The 19,218-nt window shown below is 37.0% G+C and overlaps 2 protein-coding genes across 2 annotated transcripts; one reads left to right on the top strand and one right to left on the bottom strand.

Annotated features, from left to right (window-relative positions):
• Positions 1–435: 435 nt before the first annotated feature.
• LOC111902178 (xyloglucan endotransglucosylase protein 6) lies at positions 436–2,225 on the top strand. Its single transcript, XM_023898040.3, has 4 exons — positions 436–651; positions 756–856; positions 1,287–1,480; positions 1,746–2,225. The coding sequence occupies exons 1-4, from the start codon at positions 489–491 to the stop codon at positions 2,158–2,160; spliced, it is 873 nt and encodes a 290-aa protein (XP_023753808.1). The 5' UTR covers positions 436–488; the 3' UTR covers positions 2,161–2,225.
• Positions 2,226–3,312: 1,087 nt separating this feature from the next.
• Positions 3,313–18,090, bottom strand: LOC111902172 (uncharacterized). The gene is made up of 3 exons (XM_023898034.2): positions 17,894–18,090; positions 3,740–4,064; positions 3,313–3,681 (listed from the first exon to the last, which is right to left on the bottom strand). The coding sequence occupies exons 1-3, from the start codon at positions 18,088–18,090 to the stop codon at positions 3,313–3,315; spliced, it is 891 nt and encodes a 296-aa protein (XP_023753802.2).
• Between the last annotated feature and the right edge of the window lie 1,128 nt (positions 18,091–19,218).

Below are 19,218 nucleotides of genomic sequence, written 5' to 3'. Positions count from 1 at the left end.
ATTGATCCGCAAGCTATCTTTACGGAACCATTAGAGTCCCAATTTCTTTTTGTCTTTTAGTGGTGTCATGTTATTTCCACAGCATTGTGCGTCGTTCCTTAAAGGATTAAAATGATCCACAATCATTTTGCAAAACTCAAAATTTCATAGTTATTTGATGAAAACACCCCCTAACTTTTGGTTCTTTCGTAAATTTTCTGTAAAATCAAAGGTAGTACAACTGTATATGTACACGTGCACTCTATAATTAGCTTAGATCTGCAGTAGTCTTTTAGAAAACTGACCTACTCCCACTGTATCCCCACCTTCCCTGGACCCACTGACATACAGCCAACTCAGCATTATTTTCTCCGTTGTGGACCCGATACCTTCTGACGTAGCAACTCACTTCGCTATAAAATGTTAAAAACCACAACATCCCATTCACACTTCAATTTCCACTCGTCTTCTTTTTGAGAGCATATCAAGAGGTTTACCTCTCTAGAATCATGGTCTTTTCTGTTCTCTTTATACTTATACTTTCACTATGTGTACTGTGTGTTTCTGTGAGCTCAGCTGCTAGATTCAATGAGTTGTTTCATCCCTACTGGGCTCCTGATCATTTCACCATTTATGGTCAAACAGTCAACATGAAGCTTGACAAGTTATCTGGTAAAACTTTCACTCAAATGCGTGTTGTTTTTTCATCAAGAACCGGTTTTTAATTATGGGTTTTTAATAGTAAGATGATATTTGATCCCATCTTCATGTTTTAGGTGCTGGGTTTTCTTCTAAAAGTAAATACATGTTTGGAAAAGTCAACATTCAGATCAAGCTTGTTGAGGGTGATTCTGCTGGCACTGTTACTGCTTTTTACGTATGACCCTTTTCATTAAAATTAACCTGCAAAATAGATTAGTTGACAAGCCAACAAAATTTTAAGTTATACTATAACTAATCAGGATTAAATATGAATATATAAAATAAATTTTGAGTTATATAAATAATCAGGATTAAAAATATGTGCTTGTATTTTATTTGATTTTTCATTAAAACTTAGTATTTAGATCATATTGTATAAGTAGCTTTTTTAAAATACAGTATTATAACAAAACAAGTAAAGATATTTTGAAACACATTACTATTGTCTACGGTTAATTCTTTAATGACAAAATCTTTTAATGTTACTTATTTTCATTGTTGGGTACAAAAACATAACAAAAACTGTCAATAATCTCTTTTTTTTTTTGTTTGGAATTTGAATTTTTTTTTTTTTTTTTTTTTTTTTTTTTGTGATTCTTGATCAGATGTCATCAGATGGTCCAAAACACCACGAGTTTGATTTTGAGTTTCTGGGGAATACCACAGGGGAACCTTACCTAGTGCAGACAAATGTATATGTGAATGGGGTAGGAAATAGAGAACAAAGATTGAAACTTTGGTTTGACCCAACAAAAGACTTCCACTCTTATTCTATCCTGTGGAACCGCAATCAAGTTGTGTAAGCTCCGATTCTCTTCAAAATGCACATGTCATTTTTGCACACATTTGACATCAAAACCAAAAGCACATAAATTAATTACAAACCATTCTAATTGTTACATCGTTGGTATTAAAATGTATAAGTCTTTAACGCGCTATAATTAATTATCTTCAACGTTATCTTTGGTTAATACCAAAAAAAATCATGGATATTGAAACCAGAAATTAAGTATACGTTTTAATGTTATTATTCTGATATGGATATTCTTGCTATTCGAATATAGTTTTATGGTTGATGAGACACCTATAAGAGTGCACACCAATTTGGAGCACAAGGGAATACCGTTCCCTAAAGACCAAGCTATGGCGGTGTATAGTTCGATATGGAATGCTGATGATTGGGCTACACAAGGGGGTCGAGTCAAAACTGATTGGACTCATGGTCCTTTCGTTGCATCTTATCGTGGGTTTGAAATCGACGGTTGTGAGTGTCAGACTACAACGGTGGATAGCTATAACATGAGGCGGTGCTCTAGCGGCGATGGGTGGTGGGACCGTCCGACATTGTCTGGATTGAACTTGCATCAAACCCATGAACTCATGTGGGTGCGAGCCAATCATATGATTTATGATTATTGCACTGACACTGCTAGGTTTCCTAAGGTTCCGATTGAATGTGAACATCATCGCCACCATTAGGTTGTGATTGAGTGGTGTTGTTGTATGCTTTATAGTGAAAAAAAAAAGACCCCAACGAAACAACACGAACCATATGTAACATATTTTGAGTTTGGACACCATATCTTGATGCTTGATTGCTGCAAAAAGAATTTTATGTCGTAAGTTTATGTATGATTCTACCTTAGATGTTTTATATGCAATGTTTAGTGCAGCTGTTTTTTGTGTTGGGAATTTCAAGTTCGGGCTGTAATCAGTATGGATTTATCTTTATTGTGAAAAAATTTCCAAGTTGAAATTAATATCGGATCAGGTGAAAATGCTCCGAAACGTTTTTTTGGATGACAATGTGTTGCTGTTACTCCAAATTTTTTCTGAAAGTTGTGCATTTGTCTGTGATACATTATAGTAGTACTTATTTTTTGAAACCTTTTTCTGGTTCGGCTGCATTTACAAGTTTGGAGTTTACTAAATGGTGGAGGGTCGGATTTTCATTACTTTCCCTATATAAAATTTCTTTATACCATTCAATGGTTCCTTATAATCGATTTCCTGACCTTCTCTGATCTTTATACTTGCCTTTAACCTTATTGATTTTCTTTTGGACTTCTAAAAACATAAGGTGTGGACAACTAGTCATAACATTATTTTGATGCCACCTCACATGTTACATCACTAATAGTGTTATAACATCAAGTGGGAAAATGGTCACCATATTGTATCTTGTTATAACACCAACTTTTTTTCGTTTTATAATTTATTTTTTATTTATTTTTTCGATTTTTTTTAATTTAGACAAATATTTTTTAAATATAACATAATAAATAAAACATAATGTTTAAAAATTATAAATAACATACAATAAAAACATTTTTTAAAGATTAAAATTAACATAGAAATTAAATTACACATAACATCCAAACTACAAAAAAAAAAAAAAAAACATTGCTATTCGTTATCGTTATTGTTACCATAGAAGATATAATCCGTCAAGTCCTCTCGAAGTTGTCTGTGTTTATTTGCGTCCTGAATGTCAACAACTCGATGCAAATACTCTGTTGTTCATGGTTGAAACTGAACGTGTCTGAGCTTCATTGGGATATAGTGTGCTATATTTCGCCCTTTATCTTCTACTACTATGTTATGCATTATGATACATGCATACATGATATATCATAGAGTTTCTAAATCCAATGGTCGTGCTGCATGTTCAACTATATGCCACTTCGCCTTCAGCACTCCAAAAACACCTTCCACATCCTTACGTGCTCCTTCTTGTCTTCTCTTAAAATTTTTGTCTCGTTCTTCAACCGGATGACGGAATGCCTTCACGAATGTAAAATACTGAGGATATATACCATCTGTAAGGTAATATCTATATTTGTATTCGTTTCCATTTACTGCGAAAGGAGCATCCGGGGCCTTTCCATTCAAAAGATCGTCGAATATTGGTGACTGATCAAGAACGTTGACGTCGTTGTTGAAACCCGCAACCCCAAAAAAATGCATGCCAAATCCATAAATCTTGAGAAGCAACAACCTCTAAAACCAATGAAGGTGATCCATGATGACCACTTGCGTATTGCCCTTTCCATGCTACCGAACAATTTTTCCATTTCCAGTGTGTGCAATCAATGCTTCCGATCATTCCGAGAAACCCATGACGTTCTTCATGCGCCACATACAATTCTTGCAAATCATGCAACGAAGGTTTCCGCAAATACACGTCTCCAAATGTTTCAACAACACCCCTTGACAATGTATATAAACTCTCCCTTGCGGTTCTTTCGGACATTCTCATATAGTCGTTCATGGTGTCGGGTGACTCCCCCATAGCCATCAAACGAATGGCCGCAACACACTTCTGCAATGTTGTAAACCCTCGTCTACCTCTAGCATCATATCTTGATTGAAAAAATTCATACCTAAACATAAATTAACTACAGTTTAAAAATATATTGCATATGTTGTAAAATCAAAGAAACATGTACTAGATTTTTATTTATTTTGTATAAAAGTATAGTAAAGAAGCAATACCGGCTTTCCAAGGCGTTGGCGATCCGTAGGAACACATTCCTACTCAAACGAAATCTTATTTTGATGTCCTTCGACCCGTACACACAATTATCCGCAAAGTAATCACGATATAGATGTTCGTGTCCTTCCTTGTGATTTCTGTTTAGCATCGCACGTCTTGTTATTAGCGGGGCTGAGTCTGGTTGTAGCAGGTCGGTAGTGTAATAATGATACATCATCCTGAAGAAAATATTGTCATTTGAATCATCGGACGAGTTGAAAGGGTCCATATTTTTTTTTGAAGATAACTGAAAGTATGTAGAGAGGAGAAGAGAAATTGTGTGAAATTTTTTATAAAATGGTAGGTATTTATAGGGTAAATGTTTTTTTAATAGTTAAATTTTTTTATACCGTTGCCATTTAAACATTTGAAAGCGTTTAAATTTTGTGTGTTTCATCCAGTCGCGACGCTAACGAACTTCAATCTCGACGAGCAAAAACGAGTAGGGAGGGTGGTGTTCCCCCCGTCACGACGTCGTTAAGGCGTGCCACCTCACCTAGTTGCTTCTCGTTCTGGCCCATACCGCATCGTCTAAGCCTTAATCGATTTCTTACCATACAAATGTTTTCCATAAATTGATTTTCTTCTAATCCTTCTACATGTTATATAATCAAATTTTATCGTGACTACTATCAAATAGATCTTCCATTATTAGATCATGACATCAACTTTGTTTTTTCTTTTGCAAATGAAGATAAAATATATTTTGGCTCATAATGACTATTATGATATGTTGGATTCTTGTGGAAAAGAGGCATGTTTGCAATCATTTACTGTCCATGTGATTTCATTGTAGATTGTACTCTTTTGGAGTTTTAGACTATTATCATTTATGTTGTCGATTTTTAGAGATTTGAGAGTGTTGGGATCTCAACACTCCCAAAGCTGAAAGACTTTAAACTTCAACAACAAAAAGGAAATTGGTCTGAAGCTCTAAAATAGTTCAATCCATAATAAATTCATATATGTTGCGAATGATTCCAAACATTCCTCTATTCCAAAAGAATCCAATGCATCATCATAATCATTTTGAGCCAAAATATATCTCACCTTTAGTTTCCAAAAATAAAACGTAGTGTCACGATCTAACAATGGAAAATTATACTTGATTAGCCATGTGAAAAATCAATTATAACATTGTAGAAGGTTTTGAAGAAAATCGATTATATAAACATGCTTATGGGATAAAAAAAATAGCTTACGAATTATAAAAGTCCAAGGTGTAAAGTCAATTATAAAGAATGCAATATATTATAGAGAAAAAGAGAAAGTCAATTAGGTAGAATCTTATGAAGGGTATAAGATATCCGATCAAGTAGAAGCATGCTAGGGTTTGGGAATAAGTTAACTAAAAAATAACCTTATGAAAGGTGTAAGAAAAATCGATTTGTTGGAAATGTATGACAACTTTTGGAATCTTGAAACTATGACTATAATACCACTTTTTATAAAAATATCAACATAGAACAACCACAATTGAACACCACAATATAAAGTGAAAACCTTAAAATGGGAAAAAGCACTATGAAAAACACTTCTTATTAACATGATTAAACCTTAATAGAAATGGGTACAAGAAGCTTGAAACATTTGTTGCATAGAAGGAGAAGAAAATGTTTAGATAATGAATACAAATACATCATAATGGGTTTATTTATGGTTTGACTTGACAACCAAGTAATCATACTAATAATAGAGAAAATTTAGCCCCCAATGTGTAATAGTTGTTTGAGAAAAAAAAATTGTTTGTAAGGAAAATAAATTTAAGAGCTACACAACATTTCAGGAAAAAGTTGTGTTAGTTTCAACAAAATATTTCCATGAAAAGTAAGGTTTACTAGCATTATCTATAAACTCAACCTTGAGACTAAAGCATTATTAAGCAATATAAATCGTCAACCTTCAATGGGAAGCAAAATAAATAAATAATGACAAAAGTCTCCAAGAAGTTAAACTTGCATACCAATCTTGGATGTAGAAGTTGTCTTTGTCTAAACCAAATCGTTGAATGTCGCCACTTTAGATTGGCCATGTTGAACCATAAGGATGTTGCAAAAATCCATATTTAGAATAACTTGTCATTATAGTGTCGTGAACATAGTAAAGACCTTTAGTTTTCCTCGAATCAAATTTAATTACACCTCATGAACCTTTTTTGGCCACCAAAACGCCACCTCCACTTGGTAACTTGTAACCCTTGTTATCAAAGACGCTTAAGGAGACGAGTTTCACTTCATCATAGTAATATCTTGAAACGGAGAGTGTCAAAACCTTCAATTTTGCATTAGGAACCATCAAAACTAGGAATTTATTCAACATCACGAATTAATTCAAAAGTATTAAACTAATCTTTGTGAGAACACATGTACTAACTGCAAGTTAAATCAAGAACCCATTTATATTTGACACCTCCAAAACAAGATTATGACCGGAATTGTGATAACTAGCATAGTTTGTATAATCATCATCACCCTTTAATTTATTTGAGTCTTTCCTCTTTTCTTTCTTCTTCAACTTATAAAAATCATAAATTAACTATATTTCTTGCAATACCTGCAATAATTGTCGTTATCTGGTGACTTCGGATCATTAAAATTCATTTGTTTCAACTTTTCCTTGAAGTACAAGATTCATAAAATTAATTCAAAGTAAGAGAATCATATCACATTTATTCGAATCTGAATTGGGTAGAGAACATAAAATGATTAATCCAGGGTCTTCCTCATCATGCTTGATTTTTAACGTAGACAGATCAGAAACAATCTCTATGAAGTCAAATATTTTGGTAATCAAGTTTCTGCCTTCTTGAAGTTTCTTTGACAACTTCTCTCTAAATACATCTTGATTATGAAATCATTATTTATACAAATATATTCAAGCTTTAACCAAATAGTAGCTGCAGACTTTTCTTTTAGCACTTCTTAAAGAATGTTGTTGCATTAGTTAGCCGAATTTATGCAAGAGTTATGGTCCTTCTTTAAGTCATCAGTAGCCTTAAGTAGCTTGACAATATGTTTACTTGGTTTCCAAGTTTACTAATTCTATGACATTATTTCCTTTTATTTAGGAGCTTTAGCATCTTTAGTTTTTTTTTACAAAACTATAAATAAATCCTTTTAGTGTTAGTTTTAGTTATTCCACTCTTTTCTCGTCTCTTTACGTTATTAAATTCTACCTTGTAAACCTTTTGTCTCAGCTTCATTAATATACAAAGTTGTGCCTTGTAATTTTTTCCCACGCTGGTTTCCATGTATATTATGTGTTATTTGTAATTTTTTTATTTCTATAATGTGTCAATTTTAGACAAATATCCACCTTTAGCCTATCATTTTAGGTATCATTCATTTAGAAGAAGAATAGAGTTAATTTCTTCCTATAAAAAATTTCTTTTAAGTTTCGGTTTTTATTATCAACTTTACATACCCACTCTACAAGAAATCTCATTTTGTGAACCCTCCATTTCCTCTCTTCACTCCCAACTTATTTTAATTTTTGGGTTATTGTCATAAAAGTCCTGAAGTTCAACCTTCATTTTGCAATTTATCCTAACATTTTATTTGTTACTTTTTAACCATTAGTTCTTAAACTTTTAATTTATGAAAATCTCCATTAAAGTCTCATTATTTTAACATAATTTACAAAAAAAGTCATAAACTAAAATCTGTTAATGGAAAAACATGAATTACCGGAAAAAAGTACGATTTGACCATTTTTTTGGTTTACCGATTGCATTGCTGTTTTGCTTAAGGATTATTACCATATTCGTTTTAAACCTATAAAATACGAATTTTATTGTTTCTTAAAGGATATCCTTGCCAAAACACAAGATAATTACCAATTGATTAGATAATAACTTCCTTATATGATAAAGATTGGATTATTTGTATTAATTGGGTAACTTATTTTGCAAGAAATTGAAATTAGGTCAAATATAGATAATAATGAAATTAATTGTTTAATTTATATTATTTGTTATTTGATCATTGTATTATGAAAAGTTTCAATTTTCTCCTTTAGGTTTTATAGTTTAAATTTTAACTCAAAAGTTTAGTTTTGAAATTTAAATAGTTGAAACCCTTATGTTTTGAAATGTTTCAAAACTTGCCCTCAAGTTTTGGAATTTAAATTTTGATTAAAAGTTTAATTTTGATGTATATTTAGATTCTAAACCCTAATGTTTTGAAATGTTTCAAAACTTGCCCTCAAGTTTTGGAATTTAAAAGTTAATTAAAAGGTTTAATTTAGGAATGTTAAATTCTAAAACTCTAGTATTGTTTTGAAAAATTCATATCACACCCTTATGGTTTTATTAATTAATTAAGGTGTATAATTAAAAGAGGTTTAATAAATCCATAAAAATTTTGGTTTACATTTAATTGAATTAAAAGTATAATCGTTAAATTTGACCACCTAGTATTTTAAAAGTGTAAAACACAACTTATACTATATATAACATTAAAAGTCTAACATTATATATATGTATGAGTAAAAGTCAGTCTTACCGTTAGTAGGCCTCATTCACGAAGCTGGTCTATAAGGGGTGTTTAAGGAAATTGCCTATAAAATGGCGATTGAATGAGTATCCACTCTTACCCATCGCACTCTTGACTAGTGGAGGGTCGTTAGCCGAACGGGTAGGATAGGACAAAACCTTCCATTATAAGTATAATGAAGTACAAAAGTAACTAAATGTTTTACAAATTCCCAATCTTAGTTACTTAGGCAAAAGTGAATTGATGCAATTCCATGAAATTACACTTTGTGCCCTTGCGAAGACGTTAGTGGAGCGTGTGTGGTTTACCGGCACACTAAATGGTTCTAAGCAAAGGTAGCAACGGGTGACTCAATGTTTGTCATAGTTCGGTGGAGCGTGTGTGGTTTACCGGCACATCGAATAGATGACTGTAACATGTGAGGGCACCATGTAAGTTTGCATGGTTATTCACACCCGCTTTATGATCTTGGGCATCCCAGTCACAAACAAGAGGGGCATATCGAGATTTAAACATGCCATTGAAATGTTCAATGAATCTCAAAGGATCTAGGAGTTTTCATAGATTTAAAACTTAAATTTCTTTTTTGTTTTTCGTGGTGGAAATTAGTGAATCGTCATTCACTTACCTTCAAATATTCTGCAACTAGATTACGGCATCCCTTTTCTAGGTTGTAGCATATTGTGTTGGGTCCTAGCCTTAGTATCTCATTTGGGTGATTTACTAAGGACTCAATCAATCAACTAACTTGAATTTGTTTTCTCCCGTTTTGTAGATGTCAAAGTACGGCAACTATGGTCTTCCCAAATCCCGTGGAACAAGCTTTCCACATGAAGATGATATTCCACGATTCGATCGAGGAACAAGAAAGCATGCTTCACTTCCTCCACCTCCTCCAATTATTCTCCCTAACCTACAAGTTTGAAGGCTTGAAAAGTTCATGCTCACTCAAGCCCTTTTGGCAAGTAAACATGAAGAGGGAAAGTCGGTGTGTGCACACGTCCTAGGGATGAAGTCACACATTAATAGGTTAAGAATGTTGGGATCCATTGTTTGTGAGGAGATGGCTGTTGATTGGGTTCTTCAGTCACTTCCTAACTCGTATAGTGAGTTCGTAAGAGAGTACTATATGATGAACTGCGACGTGACCCTTATAGATCTCACCTATATGCTTAATGCTGCTGAATCAGCAATGGTTTGGCGCAATAGAAAAGCAAAGTTGATTGGTGAATCTGCCTTCAAGGCCTCTATGGATATAGACAATGGCAACAAAAGACATGCTATGATCGAAAAGTTTGATCATAAGAGAATGGAAATGTCTGAAGTAGTTCCATGTCCTGTTCCAAAAGAGTCAATTTGCTTTTATTGCCAAGAGAAGGGGCATTGGAGACGAAGCTGCCCTATTTACCTAAGAGATCTAAGAGATGGGAGAGTCAAAACGTATGGCTCTGCTTTAGGTAAAATCCATTGACTAACTCTTTTAAGCTCCTATTCTAGATTCTTAATACATAATGTGATAAGATTACAATTGATGTTTTGTAGGATTGAAGAAAGGAGAGAAAGCTTAAGGGAAGAAGTGAGCAAAATCTAACCGTGAAGAAATGGATTTCGATCGCATTACTTGAAGATTAGATTCTTGAGCTGCTACTTAGAGTTGGAATTAGATTGCTAAGAAATATATATTAGCATAGTTTTTTCAATGAATTGCATTGTAAGGACAAAATTTTTCCGCAATAAAATAATTTTTGATTATTTATTTATCCTTGCAATGGCGTGTATGAAAAATTGATGTTTGAATGCTTCTAATATTAGCAATAATGGATTTGATTCTTAATTATGCTTGTTTGTGGAAATGTCGAGAATTTACCAAATAGGGAGAGTTTCTCATCGCCCAAGTTTCAATTGGATAGGAACTTGGAATCATGCAACTTAGTTTCACGATGAATGAGAAATTTCATATTTGGAAATTAGACTAATTCATTGACAAAGCGTCAAGTGAAGGACTAGGAGATCAAGTACACAAAGTTGCGTATTGATCAAGTCCACCATAAGAGTAACCAAGATATTCGTCATGATTACTAAAGGTTTAGTAAATATGATTATACTTATAAGATTGAGTGTAATTCTGAATTGATTGAAAATGTTTAAATCAATAGCAGAATGAATAAGAAGAATCAAGTAGGCACAAAGATAAAAGTTTCTCCATTCTAAGAAGAAGGGAGAGTACCTTTTATGCTTTATGATAGGTCTTAATGATTAAGAACCATATCTCCATTGATCCTCTAAGTGAGTCTTAGTACAATTGTATGTCTAAGAAGAGGAATCAAGAATTGAAGAAATGGTAAAATCAAGAAGTCAATCATACTTCGTTCCAAAACAAGTCTTAGAGTTATGATTGTGAAATTGAGTGATAAGTATTAAGAAGGTTTATAACATTCATCAAATGTGGAAAGTTGTCATGTATTGGATAAGACAAAGACCAACTAGGACCAATTTATGAAGTGTTTTGATATAAACTACACTAACTCTTGAATATTTGTTTGTCAAGAAATGTTTATTGACAAGAGAATCTTATATGTCAAGGAGTCAGTGGGAGTCTTAATGGTCTTGAAAGGTTTCAAGAACGAATCAAAATAAACCTTATTGATCGTCACTAGCACACGAGTTGAGGTTTACAACCTATCGTGTTGATACTATTTTGTTTCTATGTCGTTCCAATTGAGTTAATTATGCATGTGAGCCCTATGAGCTCTCATTTGAATGCATAAAAGGCAAGGACCTTAATCAATGAAAGGTACATTGATAGGAAAAGGTGAGCTGCTTGACTACTTGGAAGACATGGTGGGCAGCCGTGCTACCATAAGGAAAGAAATCAAGATTAAGAAAGTTTGGTCCATATGAGTTTGAATTTGTTGTAAACTTTGGTTTTAACAAATTCACATGGATAGGAACACATACACCATTAAAAATCTAAGTGTCATAAGATTCCCTCCTTCATGAAAGTGACTGTGAGGAAATGCTTTCACTAAGAAAGATTTTAAGAAGATAGTGATTCAGAAATTGAATTCTCAAATTCGATTATGGTTACGGTATCCCTTTCCATGATTCAAATTGTGAGATTTGGCAATTAGTCTGAATTGTTTAGACACACATATGAGCTATCTAAAGGAAAGGTGTATAAGCTTAGATAAAGGATTATCAAAGCATTAGGTATTAGAAACATGAACTTAAGGAATTCAACAAGTATTGTTTTTCTGGAAGTTAAGTTGGTTTCTGTATACATGTCAAAGCTAGTGGGAGCATAAGTTTTATGTTTATAATAATCATCATGATAGTGGGAGCATAAATGTTATGATTGTATGATTATTATGGAAAGTATTGCAAGTTAGCAATATTAATTATAGAAAACAAGAGTTATACTTTGCAGAGTCGAAATGGTTGAAAAGTTGTTTTGCTATAATTAAGGGAGAGAATATTATGCTTCATTTCAAATCTAAAAGGCTTAGGTTGTGGAATGTTAATAATTTAGTCAAGGAAACATAGTGTGTTCACAAATTTCGATTATGATTATGGCATTCCTCTTCATAGTTCGAATTTTGAGAACGTAGCACATAAAATATTATGGCAGAAGATTGATAAAGTATCAAATCTATATGTAAGACATTATGCATCGTGTCCCATACGCTTCGGGTATAGGATCGATTGCAAATGCTATAATATTTGACCATTCTAAAATTTTCCAAATGTCTAGCGCATTTAGAGGGAAAAAGGACAAGAATCGGTTTTGACTAAGATAATTAAACAACTATCAAAGGACAATCCAAAGTTCGCCTAGGATTGGTCGCTTGTGAGTAGTTGGAAGTATAGTATTGGATGGACCATATCGACATTATGAATAGATAAGATTCTATTGAGAATGAGTTGTCATATGGTAAGTATGGAATGTTTTCCATATTGGGAATTGAATGTTGAAAATCTATGTCTGGATTAGAAACTTTTATTCAAAAGGATGTTCAAAGGAATGTACTTTGAGTGAGAGACATCATATCTAAGGAATTGTATTGTAACAATCTCTGATAGAGGACTTTGTAATATCGTTGGCAATAGTCTTTGTAACTTTTTGTGCTATGACATTACGAAAAGGATCATTGCATAAAATGTTAGAATCTAACATATTCTATAAGTGGCAAGAATTTGATATTCTTTCACTTATGAAAAAGGATTTGGAGTTGTGAAATGAGTATGATTGGAAATGTGTTCATTTGATCTATTTCACAAAGTAAGAACCATAGGTAAACATTGTGTGCATGATAAGAGCATGGGATAAGTGTAATAATTCAAGTAAGAAGTTGATTACCCGAAACAACAAATAATGAGTAATCGATATGGTGATAAATAAAAGGTGTTTTATTTATGCTCAAAGGTTTGAGGCCATATGGGATTAGTATTATTTGTAACACCGTAAATTTTAAAAATAATTTTTTCGTTTTCAAAAACACATAATGTATCACATCACAATTTCAAATCCACAATCAATAGTGTTTTCAAAACAAATCCCAAGATCTCTACGCATAATAATCTCCATCGGTGTGTGTATGTGTCACTCCGTCACCTTCCCACGGTCCTCGCTAGTACCTGAGACGTCAACACAACAACTGTAAGCATAAATGCTTAGTGAGTTCCCCAAAATACCACATACCACAAATACGCCACTCGAGGCTAAGCCCAACCCTCCGGTCAAGATGTCTCAGCGGGACCCTCCAGTCCCGCAGCTCGTCGGACCTTCCGGTCCAATCATAGCTCATTGGGTCCTCTGGCCCGGTCTGAATCGTTGGACCCTCCGGTCCAGTCTATATAGTCAAACAACATACAAATAACACATAGCATGTAATCTCTAATATAACACATAATCTCATACATAACACATAAGACCCTCTGATCAACTCATAATACCACTCAAGGTAACGTATAGTGAGAAGACTCACCTGGCGCGAAGAATCAACCTCCAATCATGCTGATTGCCAAACACCGACCTCTAACTCTGTGTCAAATCCCATAATTAACCCAATCAGGAACTAAGTCCAATTTCTCAATTACCAGGTCTAAAGATAGACCATCTACTAGTCCACTACGGTCCTAACCCATTGGGCCCACCAAGGCCCAATAATAAATGGGCTTTCCCCAAGGCCCAACCTCACCCTACAATACAAGCCCAACATGAGGCCCAAGACATCAATTTAACTCTCTGTTCACAGGCTCCACTAAGCAGGCCCAAGGATTCCGGCCCAACACTTAGAGCCCAAAAGATCACCTAGCCCAAAAGATCACCAAGCCCAAAAACCCACAGAGGGGTTACGCGGGGCATACCTCTCTTGGTACGCTCAGCGTACTCAAGCATGCACAAATCTGATCGGGGACCTCAGCCCAGTACGCGGGGCGTACTAGGATTACGCTGGGTGTACCCTCAGTTTTGCTTAAATCAATTTCTGGTTCTTAACCCGCTAAGACCTTAACTTATCTCTTGGATCTGGACTTCCTAACATCTCTTACTCCATAAAGTTATCGACTTTAAGCCTTTGCATGGCTGATGAGGTCACAACACTTAAAAACTCTTACTTTCTTAACCCAAAATGCTCATAACTCATGCATGGGTAGATTCACACGATCAAGATCTCATTTTTATGGTTCTTCATCACTAGATACACTTAAAAGGACAGGTCATTAAGCTTTGGAGTGCATCAACTCATAAAGTCTCAAGCTTGGGACCAAAAACCCTAAAATGGACCCTAAAATGCACAAAACAAAAAGAGAGGGAAAGCTTGGAGCTTTATACCTTCAAATGGTGCTCTTGCCCCAAGGAAGCTCAGATCCACAACTTGCTCTTCGACTTCACTCCCTTCCATGCTCCTTCTTAACTCTCAAAAGTCAACAAGAACACAAACAAGCTCATCATGGCCACCACAAGCTTCAAGAACGGATATTAGGGTTTGAGAGGGTTTAATAACTGAGGAAGGTGGCCAGAAATGAGACCATCTCTTTCTTTTTATAGGGACACTTCACTTAATTAGGGTTTTCTTCTGTGCCTAGTACGCCTAGCGTACCCCCTGGTACGCCCAGCGTACTAGGTGGCTCTTGCTTAAGAAACACGCGCATCTGTACGCTAAGCATACGCATACGTACGCCCAGCGTACTTCGCTGCCAACTTCTTGACTTTAAGGACTTAACTTGTCAACCCTCCAAACTTCCATAGCTTCAAAGATAAAACTTTGATTCCACAATCCTGATACATATCGAAAGGTAATGAGATCCCTTACGTTTGTAGCAACTCGCCTCAACCCGAAACCCTCTCGCGCCCGACTCGTCGCCTACCAACACTAATCACAGACAATCTGAAACAGGATGTTACAATTCTCCCCCACTTGAATTAGATTTCGCCCTCAAAATCGCCCCTTATCCATATATGAATTTACACTATCTCTGAAGGGTACCACCGAATGAATCTCATACCATACCGAAATCTTCTTCCATGGACAACTGAACCCACATAGAACTCCCAAAATCAAAACAATTCCAACCACTTTGACGCTGATACGCTCAATCCCAAAATCTGAAAACTCTAGTGGCCTGACCCGCCGCCAGACCGCCTACTTAAAGATCACCATGATATTCTCTCCTCGAATGTCAAACCCCGATAACTCACTGATCCTCTGATCCACCATCGCGACTGGTCTTTCGACACAATACAGACTCGCGTCCACTTGGATATCCTCCATTGGAACCATTGCCGACTCATCGGCTATACACTTCCTCAGTTGTGATGCATGGAAGGTATCATGAATCAGATCCAACTCCGCAGGTAGCTCCAAGTGATATGCTACCTTGCCCACCTTTGCGATCATTCTAAACAGTCTGATATACCAGGGCCCCAACTTGCTCCTCTTCCTGAATCGAATCACTCCTTTCCAAGGAGACACCTTTAGGAGTACAAAATCACTGACTTGGAATTCGAGCTCAGATCGTCTCCTATCGGCATAACTCTTCTGGCGACTATGAATGGTCAACAACCTCTGTCTGACCTGTTGAATCTGCTCTGTTGTCTGAAGCACTATCTCTGCACTATCCATAAACCGTTGCCTACCTCTCCCCAACGAATGGGGGTCCGACACTTCCTTCTGCACAACAGCTCAAAGGGTGGCATACTAATGCTCGAGTGATGGCTGTTGTTGTAAGAAAACTCAGTCAAGAGCAAAAACGTGTACCAACTCCTCATGAAATCTCTTCCATAACCTAGAAGGGAAACGCACATCTCGATCTGAAACAATCAGATCCGGTACTCCACGCCGCGATACCACCTCTCTCTTGTACAATTCCGTTAGTCTCTCAGCAGAAAAACTCTCCCTTAATTCCCTCTCGAATCAGCTCTCTTTGCCCAGTGATACATAATTCTCAAGGTTCTCTTTACTCCAATCGGATACTATACTCCCGATAGAATCATCTCCTGTTCCCCATGGCATTTGCCGTACCCGCAGACCGACGCTACCTAGGTCTAAGATATCGGGTGATAGCAATAATCCCTCCTCTTAGCACGGGAGTCGTCTCAGAATTCTAGAATCTCACTTCGTGTACCCACACACCATTAATGCCAAACTCAACTCAAGAGTTTGGTCTGTACCAACGTTGGAACCTCATGTCCCAATGAAACGTTTATCCCATGACTCAAACTGCGCCCAGCGCAAATACCACCTTTCCAATTCCCTTAAGATGCGACAATCACCACTCAACTCAAATATATTAATTCCCGTCAAGGACGGAGACCCCAGTCTCGCCCCTGTTTCAACCACCATACTCCCAAAAACTCAATACTAGAGCTACTCAAGCCCAAGATCCTCATGTATCGTGCTCTAATAAAAGAGTATTCCCTCATAACCACCTCTCGCTGACTAGAGAATACTACGGCTCCTCGTAGCATCACAACATCCTCTGACTAGTGAGTACTACGGCTCCTCGTAGCATCACAACATCCTCTGACTAGTGAGTATTATGGCTTCCCGTAGCATCACAACATCCTCTGACTAGTGAGTATTACGGCTTCCCGTAGCATCACAACATCCTCTGACTAGTGAGTACCACAACTCTCCGTCGCATCACCACACCTCTAACTAGTGAGTACCATGGCTCCCCGTAGCATCACCACAACCTCCTCCGAATAATGAGTACTACGGCTCCCCGTAGCATCATAACATCCTCTCTTCTAAATAATCCCTCTTGATGACAGTACCCGAAGGCTCTCACTGGAGTCATAGATACTCGATATACCACCTGCCGTCACAAACTCAAGACTTCTTAAAACTAATTCGGAAATCAAGGCATTATACTCAGATCCCTCGAAACACCATTACAAAACATTCCAAAGTCCTGCCTCAACCACTGTCTCCGATTTTCAGTATCCTGCAAGTACAACAATACATTCTCTCCGAATCTCATAAATATTCCTTTATTTTTTCCAACGCGCAACCTCGGTGTATCCAAACACTTCATTGGAACACGAAGGAATCGCTAACGTTTCAGAACGCGTTGACGACCATCCGAAGTTCTTTCCTTTACTGTTCAAAACCCATACGAGAATACACATACCGACCCGGGAGTTGGTCGCCCGATTATCTCCTAAATACCTCAAAAGTCATATAACAATCCATACATCGAACCATAAGTCCTCAGTTGCCAATACCCTCCCTACGAGCTTACCACCTTTAACATCCCTAACCACCACCAGATTCTTGACCAATTGCCACCTGCCGTGGAGACACACGTCCGTTCTCATAACGTACCTCATGCATAATGTCGCTCTGCACTTCGCCTTGACCAGTAATAACCCTGGTCTCATGATTCTGAACCGCAGGTCTCTATATCCAGATTTCTAACCGCCCTTGAGCAAATCTCTGGTCCCCTCCATAAAGTCCCGTTCTCCCCCACTTAGGGTTCGAACCATCACCAATTGACGCACTAACAATTACCCCACAGACAGATTCTACCAGGACATCGCACCTACTCTTGGAAGGCGCTACACGACGCCCCATGATCTCCCCACATAGGGATCAAGCAACCCCAAAATTCCCTGAATCTCCGATGAAGTCCTCAAGAACTTCTCGTCACGACTATCTCCAGTCCCTCCAAAATCTCATACCATCCACTACCGAACATCTCAATTGTCCAGTAATAATCCTGACTATCAAACTGGAAATTATGAATCATCATACTCCTCATCCTTGTATTCTCAACCAACGTGTGAATCATCACAAGAACAGGGACTCCACTCCCATACTCAATTCCCAACATAGACATAAGGGTCACCGCCCCGATATACTCTTCTGGATCACCCATTGCTATAGTTAGCATGCGTCCTACTATACTCAAGCAGGGTGCATCCTGGTCCCTGATCATCTCAGTCCCAACTAACAACCTGCTCATGGTATATCATTTCTCGCGGCAGACACGCTGCCAAAAACTCTGGTGGAAGATCGCCATCAATGTCAACCCGCAGCGTTTACTCCTAACCCCAAAACCGAAGTCTCACACCTCTTATGTTTCTCACAAGAAACGGAAATAACACCACTCAGGTCACCGAAAGTGTCCCCTTTCTCTCGGATGATTGCTCCTCTCAAGTCGTAATCCTCTATAAAAACCATCTCTACTCATCCTTGAGTCTTGTGACTACATCTGACATCTTACCAAAAATATTTGAAATGCTCTCGACCTCCCTCTCAAGGGATACCTCTTCTGACTCAATCATGGCCCTCAGGCCTAAAACCTCATCGTGCCAAATCTCCGCATACTCAATCATGACCGGATAACCGGAGAACCACAAGCGTCATTTACTACGAACCATGGTACTCAGCTCATGACGTTTATTCTCAATCTGCTACGACGCATGGTATTCGAACCATGACATCCCCCTCAATCTGCTGCGATGCATAGTACCCGAACCATGACATCACTTCTCAATCTGCTCCGATGTATGGTACTCAAACCACAACATCACTCCTCCATCTGCTACAGCGCATGCTACTCGAACCATGACACCACTCCTTGATCTCTCGTCCCCACTTGTTTCCCTAGTACCCTAAGGATTCTTACTTGGACTGCTCACTGATCCGGTGTCTTCGGTAGTACGGGCCCTATAGTACCGCTCACACCGCATCAGTATTCACCCCAAGTCCTCCTCCTAGGATCCCAGATCACAAGCACTCTGATCTCGCTATACATAGTCTAATTTCCCGCAGACCTCTCGTATGCTCCTCACTGCTACCTACTCACTCTCAAGCATCTCATCGCAGCAGAAATCTCCTAGGCTAAGGCATCACAAATCAGGCCACTCTAGTCCTAATATGATTACCTAGCCTACTCTAACATGCATTTTATATCATATCATAACTCATAACACATAATGTAAGAGTATTTTGGGGATTCACCGTTTGGGCCCTGGCTGACCGTACACACCTTCCACTCTGT

Source organism: Lactuca sativa, chromosome 4 (assembly GCF_002870075.4).
Source record: "Lactuca sativa cultivar Salinas chromosome 4, Lsat_Salinas_v11, whole genome shotgun sequence".
Taxonomy (NCBI): domain Eukaryota; kingdom Viridiplantae; phylum Streptophyta; class Magnoliopsida; order Asterales; family Asteraceae; genus Lactuca; species Lactuca sativa.
Note: the sequence above shows the minus strand (reverse complement) of the source record. Positions and strands in the feature narration are given on the sequence as shown.